This window comes from Hippopotamus amphibius, chromosome 2 (assembly GCF_030028045.1).
Source record: "Hippopotamus amphibius kiboko isolate mHipAmp2 chromosome 2, mHipAmp2.hap2, whole genome shotgun sequence".
Lineage (NCBI taxonomy): Eukaryota > Metazoa > Chordata > Mammalia > Artiodactyla > Hippopotamidae > Hippopotamus > Hippopotamus amphibius.
Window position 1 is genome coordinate 46,094,202 of NC_080187.1, and position 15,616 is coordinate 46,109,817.

General features: G+C 37.9%; 1 protein-coding gene across 6 annotated transcripts in view; it reads left to right on the top strand.

Moving 5' to 3' along the window:
* Positions 1-15,345, top strand: part of NMRK1 (nicotinamide riboside kinase 1) — a 36,677-nt gene extending 21,332 nt beyond the window's left edge. For all 6 annotated transcript variants that reach the window (XR_009051512.1, XM_057724127.1, XM_057724131.1 and 3 more), the window contains one exon: positions 9,789-15,345. Coding sequence is in view for 5 of the 6 variants with exons in the window: in XM_057724127.1 (XP_057580110.1) it covers positions 9,789-9,840 (52 nt within the window). In the remaining variant the exon portion in view is untranslated. The remainder of the gene's footprint in view (positions 1-9,788) is intronic.
* The last annotated feature ends 271 nt before the right edge of the window (positions 15,346-15,616 follow it).

Consider the following 15,616-nt stretch of genomic DNA (forward strand, 5'->3'; position numbering starts at 1 on the left):
GTCCCTTATCTGATGGGGAAACCCCTTCTCCAACGGGGGATTTCCCTGGGTCAGAAGGGAGGCATTTGGGACTGTTCAAAGAGGGTGAAGCAGCTGACATGGCAGACAGGAAAGAGTGAGAAACACATGGAGGGTCTGCACCACAGCTCAGCGTGTCCGGACTGAGACATTGATTCACGGCTGAACAGGGGGTCTGGGAGCTGAAACATGGGAACCAGAGAACTGGTTCAGGGTGAGAAACATTGTTGGCAGTGGGGAGACGGACTGAGCGGACAGGAGGGAAGAAATCCACAGCGGAGAATGCCTACTGAGGAAAGCTGTGGCCATAGTTGTGGCTCAATACTGCTGACTCACAAGCAAGGGGGAGGAGCCATGGGTGTAGTGCCTCTCAGCACCTGCGACGGGCAAAAGAAGGACCCCTCTGGGCCTAGCTAAGGATCTCAGGGATAACAAAGGCCCCCAGGCGGGGCTGGTCCATTCTGGGATCAGTTCTACTTTTTTTTTTTTTTTTAATTAATTACGATCTTAGTCCTAAGGGATCTACACGTTTTATAACATATTTTTTATTCTATTTATTCTATTTTTATTTTTAGCCTTTTTATATGTTTCTATTTCTAGCTAAGTTTTTTGTAGTGCTGACTGTATCTCTCCAACTTCTTTTCATCTCTATCTTTTATACATTTCTATTTCTTTCTTTTTCTTTTCATATTTCCAGTCACACTATGCTCTTCTGTTGCCCTGTCTTCTATCCTTTTTTAGTTTGTTTTATCTTAATATACTTATAAGCAATATTATTGATCTGCTCTGTTTACTTACTTTATTCACCAGGTGACACACTGCTTTGGTTTTTATTATTAGGTTTTGTCTTTATCTTAGTTCTAAGTATAATTGTCTGATTTCATTCTGGGAATCTTCAGTTGGCCTGGTGGTACTCTAGCTCTTTATTATATTTGATCCTAGCTTTCAGAATCTCCCTGGATTTGTGTTTGTGTGTATGTATGTTGGGGACGAGGGGGCTTGGTTTTGAATTTCTGTTGGTTTTCTCTTCGATTGTCTGATTGCATACTGGGGTTCTTCTGTCAGATGTTTCTAGCGCCTTATGTTCTATTGGATTCAGTATTTGTGTGCCTTATACATGTATGTGTTTCCTTGACTTAGTATTTGTTTGACTCTGCCATTTGTCTGGGGCTTGGACAGTTTTCTTTAAACCCCTTTATTGCCAGGACAAGCAACCTTTGAAGTGTGGACTACTCCATCAAAAGTCAAGTAGGAGGCTCTGGGGAGGGAGCACTGAATCCAGGTTGCTAGACTACTAGGGAGTCCTCAGATGCAGGAAAGATTAACTGCAGAGAGCTCTCACAGAGCCCTGTATCAGAGTCTTAGACTAGGCTTCATCTGACTGTCTGCAACTGCGAGTGCTGGACACCTCACACCAAACTACAAACAAGACAGGAAAACAAACCCTCCCATCAGCACACAGACTACCTAAAAGCATATTAACCTCACAGATACCCTAAAACACACCTCCTGATGTGGCCCTGCTCATCAGAGAGAAAAGACACAGAGCCACACACTGGAAAGCAGACATCAGACCCCCCCACCAGGAAGCCTACTCAAGACACTGGACAAACCCCACCACAGAGGGCAGAGGGCAGAAACAAGCGGAATTACTACTGGGCATCATAGGGAAAGGAGATAGCAAATCCTATCAATTAGACAAAAGGAGAAAACAAAGAAACACCATGCAGGCAAAGGAGTATGAAAAAAACCCACAAGACCAAATAAATGAAGAGGAAATAGGAAAATTGCCTGAAAAAGAATTCAGAGGAATGAGAGTAAAGATGATCCAAAATCTCAATAACAAAATACAGAAAATACAAGAAACAGTTAATAATGACTCAGAAGAACTAAAGAGCAAACAAACAGTAATGGACAACAAAATAACTGAAATTAAAAATACTCTAGATGATATAAACAACAGAATAACTGAGGCAGAAAAATGAATAAGTGAGTTGGAAGATAGAATGGGGGAAATAACTGCCACAGAGCAGGAAAGAGAAAAGAGAATAAGAAGAAGGGAAGACAGTCTCAGAGACCTTGGTGACAACATTAAGCACACCAACATTCAAATCATCCCAGAAGAAGAAAAAAAGAAAGGGTCTGAGAAAATATTGGAAGAGGTTATAGTGGAAAACTTCCCCAACATGGGAAAGGAAATAATTAACCAAGTCCAAGAAGCACAAAGAGTCCCATGCAGAATAAACCCAAGGAGAAATACACCAAGGCACATATTAATCAAGCTAATGACAATTAAACACAAAGAAACAATATTAAAAGCAGCAAGAGAAAAGCAACAAATAACATATAAGGGAAAACCCATAAGGATAACAGCTGATCTTTCTGCAGAAATTCTGCAGGCCAGAAGGGAATGGCAGGATATACTGAAAGTCCTGAAAGAGAAAAACTTACAGCCAAGAATACTCTACCCAGCAAGAATCTCATTCAGATTTGAGGGAGAAATCAAAAGCTTTCCAGACAAGCAAAAGTTAAGAGAATTCAGCACCACCAAACCAGCCTTACAACAAGTGCTTAAGGAACTTTTCTAAATAGGAAACACAAGAGAAGGAAAAGACCTACAAAAACAAACCCAAAACAATTAAGAAAATGGTAATAGGAACACACATGTCAATAATCATCTTAAATGTAAATGGATTAAATGCTCCAACCAAAAGACACAGACTGGCTGAATGGATACAAAAACAAGACCCTTCTATATGCTGCCTACAAGAAACCCACTTCAGACCAAGGGACACATATAGACTGAAAGTAAGGGGATGGAAAAAGATATTCCATGCAAATGGAAGTCAAAAGAAAACTGGAGTAGCAATACTCATATCAGACACATTAGACTTTAAAGACTATTACAGGAGACAAGGAAGGACACTACATAATGACCAAGGGACCCATCCAAGAAGAACCTATCACACTGGTAAATATCTATGCCTCCAACATAGGAGCCCCTCAATACATAAGGCAAATGCTAACAGCCATAAAAGGGGACATCGACAGTAACACAATAATAGTAGGAGGCTTGAACACCCCACTTACATCAATGGACAGATCATCCAAACAGAAAATAAATAAGGACACACAAGCTTTAAGTGACACATTAGACCATCTCGATTTAATTGATATTTATAGGACATTCCATCCAAAAACGACAGAATACACTTTCTTCTCAAGTGCATATGGAACATTTTCCAGGATAGATCACATCTTGGGTCACAAATCAAGCCTTGGAAAATTCAACAAAATTGAAATCATATCAAGCATCTTCTCAGACCACAATGCCATGAGACTAGATATCAATTACAGGAAAAAAACTATAAAAAATACAAAAACATGGAGGCTAAACAATACACTATTGAACAACCAAGAAATCACTAAGGAAATCAAAGAGGAAATCAAAAAATATCTAGAAACAAATGACAATGAAAACACAACATCCCAAAACCTATGGGACACAGCAAAAGCAGTTCTAAGAGGGAGGTTTATAGCAATACAGTCCTACCTTAAGAAACAAGAAAAATCTCAAATAAACAACCTAACCTTACACCTAAAACAATCAGAGAAAGAACAAAGAAACCCCAAGGTGAGCAGAAGGAAAGAAATCATAAAGATCAGGTCAGAAATAAATGAAAAAGAAATGAAGGAAACAATAGCAAAGATCAATGAAACTAAAAGCTGGTTCTTTGAGAAGATAAACAAAATTGATAAACCATTAGCCAGACTCATCAGGAAAAAAAGGGAGAAGATGCAAATCAACAGAATTAGAAATGAAAAAGGAGAAGTAACAACGGACACTGTAGAAATACAAAAGATCATGAGAGACTACTACAAGCAACTATATGCAAATAAATTGGATAACCTGGAAGAAATGGATAAATTCTTAGGAAGATACAATCTTCCAAGACTGAACCAGGAAGAAGTAGAAAATATGATCAGACCAATCACAAGCACTGATATTGAGACTGTTATTAAAATCTCCCAACAAACAAGAGCCCAGGGCCAGATGGATTCACAGGCCAATTCTATCAAACATTTGGAGAAGAGCTAACGCCTATCCTTCTCAAAATCTTCCAAAATATAGCAGAAGGGGGGACACTCCCAAACTCATTCTATAAGACCGCCATCACCCTGATACCAAGACCAGGCAAAAATGTCTCAAAGAAAATTACAGACCAATATCACTGATGAATATCGATGCAAAAATCCTTAACAAAATACTAGCTCACAGAATCCAACAGCATATTAAAAAAATCATACACCATGATCAAGTGGGGTTTATCCCTGGGATGCAAGGATTCTTCAATATATGCAAGTCAATCAACATGATACATCATATCAACAAATTGAAGGATTAAAAATCATATGATCATCTCAATAGATGTAGAAAAAGCTTTTGACAAAATTCAACATCCATTTATGAGAAAAAGCATTTCAGAAAATGGGCATGGAAGGAAATTACCTCAACATAATAAAAGCCATGTATGAGAAACCAAAGCCAACATCATTCTAAATGGTGAAAATCTGAAAGAATTCCCTCTAAGAACAGGAACAAGACAAGGGTCCCACTCTCACCATTATTATTCAACATAGTTTTGGAAGTGTTAGCCACAGCAATCAGAGAAGAAAATAAAATAAAAGGAATCGAAGTTGGAAAAGAAGAAGTAAAATTGTTACTCTTTGCAGATATTATATTATACATAGAAAACCCTAAAGATGCTACCAGAAAACTGCTAGCAGTAATCTATGAATTTAGTAATGTAGCAGGATACAAAATTAATGCACAGAAATCTCTTGCATTCCTATACACTAACAACGGAAGAGCAGAAAGAGAAATTAAGGAAACTCTACCATTTACCATTGCAACAAAAAGAAGAAAATACCTAGGAATAAACCTGCCTGAGAAGGCAAAAGACCTGTATGCAGAAAACTATAAGACACTGATGAAAGAAATCAAAGACAATACAAACAGATGGAGAGACATACCATGTTCTTGGGTTGGAAGAATCAGCATTGTGAAAATGACTGTACCTAAAGCAATTTACAGATTCAGCGCAATCCCTATCAAATTACCAATGGTATTTTTCACAGAACTAGAGCAAGAAAACTTACGATTTGTATGGAAACACAAAAGACCCCAAATAGCTAAAGCAATCTTGAGAAGGAAAGATGGAGTTGGTGGAATTAGGCTTCCTGACTTCAAACTATACTACAGGGCCACAGTGATCAAGACAGTATGGTACTGGCACAAAAACAGAAAGGAAGATCAGTGGAACAGAATAGAGAACTCAGAGGTAAACCCAAGCACATATGGGCACTTTATCTTTGACAAAGGAGGCAAGAATATACAATGGAAAAAAGACAACCTCTTCAGTAAGTGGTGCTGGGAAAATTGGACAGCAACATGTAAAAGAATGAAATTAGAACACTTCCTAACACCATACACAAAAATAAACTCAAAGTGGATTAAAGACCTACATGTAAGGCCAGACACTATAGAACTCCTAGAGGAAAACATAGGTAGAACACTCCATGACATACATTAAGGCAAGATCCTTTTGGACCCACCTCCTTGAATAATGGAAATAAAATCAAGAATAAACAAATGGGACCTCATGAAACTTAAAAGCTTTTGCACAGTGAAAGAAACCATAAACAAGACAAGAAGGCAGCCCTCAGAATGAGGGAAAATACTTGCCAGCGAAGCAAGGGACAAAGGATTAATCTCCAAAATATACAAACAGCTCATGCAGCTTAATATCAAAAAAGCAAATACCCCAATCCACAAGTGGGTGGAAGACCTAAATAGACATTTCTCCAAAGAAGACATACAGATGGGCAACAAACACATGAAAAGATGCTCTGCATCACTAATCATTAGAGATATGCAAGTCAAAGCCACAAGGAGGTATCACCTCACACCAGTCAGAATGGCCATCATCACAAAATCTGGAAACAACAAATGTTGGAGAGGGTGTGGAGAAAAGGGAACTCTCCTGCACTGTTGGTGGGAATGTAAGTTGATACAGCCGCTATGGAAAACAGTTTGGAGGTTCCTTTAAAAACTACAAATAGAACTACCATATGATCCAGTAATCCCACTCCTGGGCATATACCCAGAGAAAACCGTAATTCAAAAAGACACATGTACCCCAATGTTCATTGCAGCACTATTTACAATAGCCAGGACAGGGAAGCAACCTAAATGCCCATCAACAAATGAATGGATAAAGAAGATGTGGCATACATATACAATGGAATATTGCTTAGCCATAAAAAGGGATGAGATGGAGCTATATGTAATGAGGTGGATAGACCTAGTCTGTCATACAGAGTGAAGTAAGCCAGAAAGAGAAAAACAAATATTGTATGCTAACTCATATATACGGAATCTAAAAAAAAAAAAGAATGGTACTGATGAACCTAGTGACGGGACAAGAATAAGGATGCAGATACAGAGAATGGACTGGAGGCCACGGGGTTAGGGGGGCAGGGGGTGAAGGGGAATCGGGATGAAGTGAGAGAGTAGCATAGATATATATATACTACCAACTATAAAATAGATAGCTAGTGGGAAGTTGCTGTATAATAAAAGGAGGTCAACTCGATGATGGGTGATGCCTTGGAGGGTTGGGGCAAGGAGGGTGGGGGGGAGTCACAGGAGGGAGGGGATATGGGAATATGTGTATAAATACAGCTGATTCAGTTTGGTGTACCTCATAAGCTGATACAAGAGTGTAAAGCAATTATATTCCAATAAAGAGCTTAAAAAAAAAAAAAAAGATGTTTCCCATTTTAGCGCAGCTGAAAAGTCCCAGGAAAAATTTTCATTGATCCTGGTTGAATCACATGAATTTTGCTAAACCATTCACTATGCCTGGGAAAATGGCTTACTCTGATTGGCTAAGACTGGATCATGTGCTCATCTTGTAATTGAGTACCTTTCCTAAGGACTCCTGACTTAAGGGGAGAAATTCCCCACGGGAAAACAGGGCAGGAGGTAGAAACCAGAAGAAGGATGACAAAGTGTACTGGGAAAATAAAACTATAGATCTAACTATTTTATTGGAACTGTTTGAACTAAAAAGATTTTCATGGCTAACATACAAAATGCAGTCATCAGCTGGCTCAAGAGATGGCAGTATGAGTCACTTTGGCAGTGAAGAATATTACATGCTCTTTTGGTAAGGAGCAACTCCCCTAATCCAAATGTCATCATCTCTCAATAAGAATTAGATTTCCTATGCCTTCAGTAAATTCCTATCTGACTAGCGGTCTGAGCCCAGCCAGGCAGTTCGTTGATCCTAACACACTCCCAATTTCAGGATCAGTCCTTTATGTAAGCGTGAACCTATTTAAAGAAATTTTAGGACCATATTAAAATTTCTTCCTTTGAATGGAACTTAAAATCCTTGCCAGGTATGCCTGCTCACCCCTGCTGTTACTCTGATGAAAGGCAGGCCTCCCATAATGAAGCTCAGACACCAGCATAAGTGGATGCAGAGTGTAAGGTAAAGAGAGGGGCTCAGCCTTCGTGAATGATCGCACCTGAACCAGAGCCACTTCTCTGAGAGTTATTGGCTCCCTTGCTGACCTTGATAAGATACTTACAGAGTGTTTCAGCAGATAGACACCTATACCTTTCTATCCTCTCAATAATGGCTAGTGCTTGGGTCCAACTCCTCTTTAATGACCAAGTCATATGCTGAAGTTTGGCCTTATGATCCACCTGCTGATAAAAATGAAGGAGCCTTGATTGTGTAGCTCAGGCAAATTGTACCTAATTGCAAAGCAAACACCAGCTTGTGCCATCTGGTCCGAGGCCCAAGAAAAGCTTGGCATGTTTTGACGGGGGCTGATAGCCCACAGGAAAGTACATCTCCATGTGTGTGACACCCTCCTCTTTCCTTGCCTACATCCTAGAGGTTTGTAAGGAAATATTCCTTTGTAAGACTGTCTTGCTTGTGTTCTAGATATTGCATAGAGCTTAAAAAGAAAAAAATAATAACGAAATGTTAGAAGAGACATAGAATCCCAAGATCATCTTTTCCTACCTCCAAGATCTATGTTCGTTTTTTCCAGTTGCATAAATAAGTCACTGCGTTATTTATAATGCATCACCTTTCCCAGTTCTCCCAACAACAGTACCCTGGCAAAGCTAGTCTGAAGGGATCCTCAGCATAGCCTGGTTTAAACCTTCAGTATGGGACTGAGCTATCAAGGAGGCCTTTCAGATGTTTCAGCTGACTACACCTCAGGCTTCTTATAGCATCTCATAAACTGTTTAATTTTCTGCTCTAAACATATAGAATCAAAATTGTGATTAAGTAATAATAATGAAAGGGAAACAACAAAGATTGAATTTAATTATTAGTGACATAAATGACCCAGGAGAGTAAGTTTTTAAAGTTATATGTTTAATCCTTATTTAAATCCAGACTTTGAGGCAAAATTTAATCATTACCTATTCTCCCTATGACAAGGCAGTCTAGCCACCAGGAACATTCAAACTCCCTTTAAAAATGTTATTTTCATTTTATTATAAAAGTATCATGTTTTTAAAAAAATTTTAATATGAAAGCAAAAGAGAGAAAATAACCACCTATATTCCCACCAGTCATCACTGTCGACATTTTAATAAGTACATATCCAGTGATATCGCTATTCATATCAGTCTCTTTCATATGGTCACGTGGTTTACAGGGTTAACTGCCATGCTTACTTTTGTTTTTAAATTAGTATTTAATATTAATAAGCTTTATAGAGTCCATTATATAATGAAACTGAATAAAACTAAATAGCTCTCCTGGTTGAAGGATTCAAGGCTGAGTTCTGTTTTGCTTGTTAAAAGTAAATTCTGACCTGACAGTGACATCTTACTGCAGAAAAAAGATGTCAAATCAAAGGAATAAAAATTATAAAATAAAAATTTAATAAAATGAATTTGGGGGGATGTTTTTCTATATTGAATTTAAAAGTTTCCAGTTATAAACTAATAGTGTAATTATTAGTATAATAATCCAAATTAACATCAAATTATTTAACCATTTCCCAATTGTTGTATGTTTAGTGTTGTTACAAAGTTTTTTACGTTGGCGAATAACGTGATAAAAATATCTGCACATATTTCTGGTTTTCTTCTTGAATTATATTAAAATTTTTCAGAAATAGCACTTGCTTAATCAAAGAGTGTAATCATTTCTATATTTTACATGCTTCAAAGATTAAATACTATACTAAAAAATGTGCGCTCTTCCAGCATGAGATGTGTAATAAGAATGTAGTAGGCTTATCATTGAGTTTCTAAGCCAAAGTCACTAAGTATTCAGCAAGGCTTCCTTACTTTAAAAAAAAAAAAAAAAAAAGATTAAAGTAAGAATACTTCTTTCCTTAAGCCAAGGATAACATTCCAAAACAAGAATTCTACTGTACCAGACAGCTTTTGTGATATTCTTCTAGTTCTCAAATTATTTCATTCCTTGAATTCAAGCATTATTATACCAATTGCAAATGATATTGGATATCTAATATCTGAAAATAGGCTTAAATTTAACACAAGGATTAAAAGAATGAGACTTGGACTCTATTTAGTTCTTTACAGAAAACCAGCATTCCTGCCCCAGAATGTAATCTTAACATCCTTAGATGTAAGTGTGAAGATTTAATAAAATGACAATTGGAATTCTCCATTAATTTCTTTTTTATTTATAATTATTCCCAAGGTCTGCAAGTGACAGCATAAAGTTGGAATGCACCAAATCCTTCCTGGAGTGAATTATGAAATTCAAAGGAATCTGTGCAAGAAATTTAACCAAGATGCAATGTGTACTTTGGTACAGTGACAGCCTCTTTTGTTTCTTTGTTTCTCTGTTTGTTATATCACACATGATTTCTTTAACACACGGAAAAGTAAGTAGTCATCCATGACAATGGACAGGAATTTACCTTAATGTTGTTCTCATTCCAAGAAGTGCACAGATACAGCATAGCTCACAAAGAGTGAGTCAGTTTCTCTAGACCAGTGATTGTCAAACTTTTCTGAATGGGACCCAGAGTAAGAAATGATGTAGATCACAATCCAGTGTGTATGTAATCTGTTGGTGTGTGTGTTTGTGTGCATATGTCTGTATGTATATGCGTTGCGTGTATCATATCAAGTATTATAAAGTATTTACCTCACATACAATGTACTCTTGATATTTTTCTATTTTTAATTTTTTTAAAGTATTAGTTACCATTACCACATCAGTGCTCACCTCCTGCAAATAATGGGATTACCAGGAGTAGTAGTCATATTGAATAAATCAACAATTTGCAACAGTATCTTTTTTGTATGTTTTGTCCTTGTTGCTGCTGTTAGTGTTTTTCATATGTGTCTGAAACTGCTGAATCATTTGTGTCATTTATGTTGAGACTGTTACAAATAAGATTTTTTATGTTTGTGTTTTATTTTGTGTTTGTCAAAACAGTGGTCTAAAATCACAGAAATAAGTTACTTCAGTGATAGGCAATACAGGGGACCTTTCATTGAAAAGTACAACAGGAGATCTGTATAATCATATAATTTTTGAGGCCTCATTTAATGCTGAAATTTAAATTCCTGATCAACTTGTTATTTATTAATAATAAATAGATTGCTCACACCCTCTCAGTCCTTAAAAATATAAAATATATTCTTACATTAACTTTAAACATTCTCTACAGATTCATCTGATCAGCTGTCATTACTTAGAAATTTCTAACTAGCTTGTACTCAGTGATGACTAGGGGTTTTTTTGGTCACACTGGGGAAAAAAAATCTGGGCTCAAATTACAGTTCATCCACTTAATAGCTATATGCCTTTGATCAAACCATTTAAATTCTATATTTCCTCTTTATAAGAAAGGGGATATTAACAGTACTTAGTATGAGTGTAGTGGAGAGTAAGGATGAAGTTCACAATCCCTAATCCAGCCCCAGAGACATTTCCTGATGTATCTTCTGAGTGTCTCTACCCTCATTTCCAGTCCCTCAACCCACTGCTGTTCAGCCCCTGGGACCTCCTCTCCTCAAACTTACCAGGACCCTTCCTGCTTCGCAGCCAGTTCGTGTACTGCTCCTGATACTTAGAGCAAACTCCTACGACCCTTCCCCCCAGCTAGTCTGCTAACTCCTACTCCCCCTTCAGCTCACCCCTAAAATGCTGCTTCTTAGAGGATTTCCCTCCTTCTTGCCCTGCCCTCATAGGGGCTCTCAGCGTTCCCCTACTTTTCCTTTATGGGGCTATTCACAATTGCAGTTATACTGCCACTTACAGAATCACTCGTTTGGTGGGCTGTCTCTCCAGCTAGACTGCAGACTCCTTGAAGGCAGGACCTACCTCTGTGACTTAATTACACACACACCCCTGCTGGCTAGCACTGTGTCTGGCACATAATGAACAAATTAATATTGGGTACATTTTGTAAATTACTACTCTATCAAGAATGAGTTCACATGCAAGCAGTGTGTTAGTAGCTTCCTGGGGTTTATTCTTTTTACATAACAAAGTCCAAGGCATGGAGTCCAGGGTTTTTGTATAGCGTTGTCAGGTTTACGGGGAAAAAAACAAAAAGAAAATTAGAGGGCACGCAGTTAAATTTGAATTTCAGGTAAACTATAAATAACTTTTTAGTGTAAGTCCTAAATGTTACATATTTAAGACTTGTTTTTCTGAAGTTCTGCAACTTGAAAGTGCCGGTGAAAAAGCCAGGGTCTTTCATCCTTGGTTTGTGGCGCTATCACCAGGAGCTCCCAGCACAGGGTCAACTGTCAGGGCAGGAAGCTGGGTACAGGGGGCACAGGCAGCCACAGGCCTTCCGGAATCACCCAACAATGACCCCAGTAGCCGGAGCTGGCTCCCATGGCTACTTCCTTCTGCAAGAGAGGCTGGGAAGGGGCTGTTACGATATGATTTGAGCCAATTATGATTCATTGCCTGGGGATGTTGCCATGAAGGAAAACAAAGCTTTTACTAAGGAAGGAGGAAGAAATAGGTAAGCAACTCCAAGTATTATCACAGCCTTTTTCTGCTTATCCTCCCTGGCTATGATTTTATCAAGCTTAAATGGATGTAATTTGTGTTACCAAAACAATACGATTTTTTTTAGTATAAAAGTCTAGATATGACTTTTCAAACTTTATTTCCAAGAATTTCTCTGCCCCACAGAGAGCAATTGTTGATTGAAAAACATCATCGTTGCCTTTCCCCCCATTTTAGCATGTGAAAATAGGTCAGAGAAAGACTCTTCATCTTGAAAAAACAAAACAAAAACAAAAAAACTAACAAACATTAAAAATGTAAATGTTCAAATCATTTTCAGAAGAAGTAAACATTTTTGTTTACTATGATCAGTGAGAAATAAATCATAAATTTGAAATAAAGAATGCTAGTGCTTCATTTCCACTGTTTGTTTCCACATTTAGTTACTGTCATCAAAGCAGTTAATGGGATAGAAACCTGTGTAGAAAGGCACGTGCTCTATATATTGAAAAGGAGCAAATATGAAAACTTCACTTTTGTATGCATAAATAACCTCTATCCTTTAGGATGAATTTGCTGTAGGAAGGTTTCATTGTGCTTAATGTTAAACACAGAGGAGAGGATTTAGAAAAGGGCCTCATGCACAGACTGTTACACTAAAGGGTGAGATTCGAGCCCAACAAGTTACCTTTTAAGGTTATGCTTGTGGTAGTACATAGAACTGTAAAATGTTGGAGCAGTATCAGCTGGTCCAATGTTCTATATTTAGTGTAGAAGTTAGAACCACAGCTGGTGACCTGCCCAACCCCGTGCAGCTAGTTACTGGCAGGACCAGAGCCAGGGCATAATCCCTGCACCACGCAAACATGCACACACACATTTTTCATTTTAAAGCAAAAAATCGCAGAAAAATCTCTTGCTAGAGGACATCATCGCACTGTCTTTCCTTTGAAGGGAGCAGATTGTGGAGACTGGAAAGGCAAGGGCTGTGTCAGGGAAGAATGAAGCTTTCTGTTCTGGGCTACTGGAGCTTTGTCAAGGAGGCAAGGCAACTCATGAGGTTATCTGAGGGGCAAGGATCAGTGGTGAGCTAACATGAGCTATGTGCCACTGTGTGTTTTGCCGACCTTAGGTCTGTGATTCTAGTTGTCCTTTCAGTAACTGCAGCCATGGTGGAGACCTAGGGAAAAGCAAGGATATGGAAAAGGTAGAATGGGATTACTCTCCACTTCTGTGTACACACAGAAACAGATGAAAATTGCAGTAGCAGCTTTGGGGCCCTCATCAAGGTAGCATGATCTGCAAATAAGAAAATATCAAAAACAGAATTTCTTACCAAAGTGAGCATAGCTGATGCATTCACGCCCAGGAGTCCAGAAACACATCATCAATGTAAACGTGAGACTAAAATAATGTACTCCTTGCTAGCTTTCAGATCCAGAGAAGTTAGGTTGTCCTCTTCAAGATTAAAAATTGATACTAAAAATCATATGAAGAAATCCTTATTGATTTTTCTCTTCCCTGTACAGCAAGTTCTTAGAACTTACTGTTGTAACAGTGGTTCTCAAACCTTAGCATGTACCAGAATCCTTTGGAGGGCTTATTAAAACAGATTGCTGGTCCCCAACCCCAGAATTTCTGGTTCAGTTAGTTTGGGGGAGCGTACTAAAATCTGCATTTCTTCTTTTTTTTTTAAGAACTTATTGAGATATAATTGACATACAATAAACTGCTTGTATCTAAAGTGTACAGATTGGAATTGCCATATATACATTACTAATAAGAAAAAAATACCAAATTGTACACTCTAAATATATGCAGTTTATTGTATGTTAACTGTATCTCAATGAAAGTTCTTTAAAAAAAATTAAATAAATAAATTTAAAAAATAAACATAAAGTGTACAATTTGATATATTTTTCCTTGTTAGTAATGTATACACAGCAATCCCAAACTCCCAATTCATCCCACACACCCCCCCCCCCAACGCTTTCCCCACTTGGTGTCCATAGGTTTGTTCTCCACATCTGTGTCTCTATTTCTGCCTTGCAAACCAGTTGATCTGTACCATTTTTCTATATTCCACATATATGTGTTAATATATGATATTTGTTTTTCTCTTTCTGACTTACTTCACTCTGTATGACAGTCCCTAGGTCCATCCATGTCTCTACGAATGTCCCAATTTCATTCCTTTTTTACGGCTGAGTAATATTCCATTGTATATATGTACCACATCTTCTTTATCCATTCATCTGTTGATGGACATTTAGGTTGCTTCCATGACCTGGCTATTGTAAATAGTGCTGCAGTGAACATTGGAGTGCATGTGTCTTTTTGAATGATGGTGTTCTCTGGGTATATGCCCAGCAGTGGGATTGCTGGGTCATATGGCAATTCTATTTTTAGTTTTTCAAGGAACCTCCATACTGTTCTCCATAATGGCCATATCAATTTACATTCCCACCAGTAGTGCAAGAGGGTTCCCTTTTCTCCACACCCTCTCCAGCATTCATTGTTTGTAGATTTTCTGACGATGCCCATTCTAACCGGTAGTGATACCTCTTTGTAGTTTTGATTTACATTTCTCTAATAATTAGTGATGTTGAGCAGCTTTTCATGTGCCTCTTGGCCTTCTGTAGGTCTTCTTTGGAGAAATGCCTGTTTAGGTCTTCTGCCTATTTTGGGGTTGGGTTCTTTGTTTTTTTGATATTGAGCTGCATGAACTGCTTATGTATTTTGGAGATTAATCCTTTGTCTGTTGATTCATTTGCAAATATTTTTTCCCATTCTGAGGGTTGTCTTTTTGTCTTGCTTATAGTTTCCTTTGCTGTGCAAAAGCTTTTAAGTTTCATTAGATCCCACTTTTATTTTTGTTTTTATTTCCATTACTCTAGGAGGTGGGTCAAAAAAGATCTTGCTGTGATTTATGTCCAAGAGTGTTCTTCCTATGTTTTCGTCTAGGAGTTTTATAGTGTCTGACCTTACATTAAGGTCTTTAATCCATTTTGAGTTTATCTTTGTGTATGGTGTTAGGGAGTGTTCTAATTTCATTCTTTTACATGTAGCTGTCTAGTTTTCCCAGCAACACTTACTGAAGAGGCTGTCTTTTCTCCACTGTTTATCCTTGCCTCCTTTGTCATAGATTAGTTGACCACAGTTTATCTCTGGGCTTCCTATCCTGTTCCATTGATCCATATTTCTGTGTTTGTGCCAGTACCATATTGTCTTGATCACTGTAGCTTTGTAGTATAGTTTGAAGTCAGGGAGTCTGATTCCTCCAGCTCTGTTTTTTCCCCTCAAATTTGCTTTGGCTATTTGGGGTCTTTTATGTCTCCAGACAAATTTTAGGACTTTCTGTTCTAGTTCTGTAAAAAATGCCATTGGTAATTTGATAGGGATTGCATTGAATCTGTAGCTTTCTTTGGGTAGTATAGTCATTTTCACAATGTTGATTCTTCCAATCCAAGAACATGGTATATCTCTCCATCTGTTTGTGTTGTCTTTGATTTCTTTCATAAGTGTCTTATAGTTTTCTGAGTACAGGT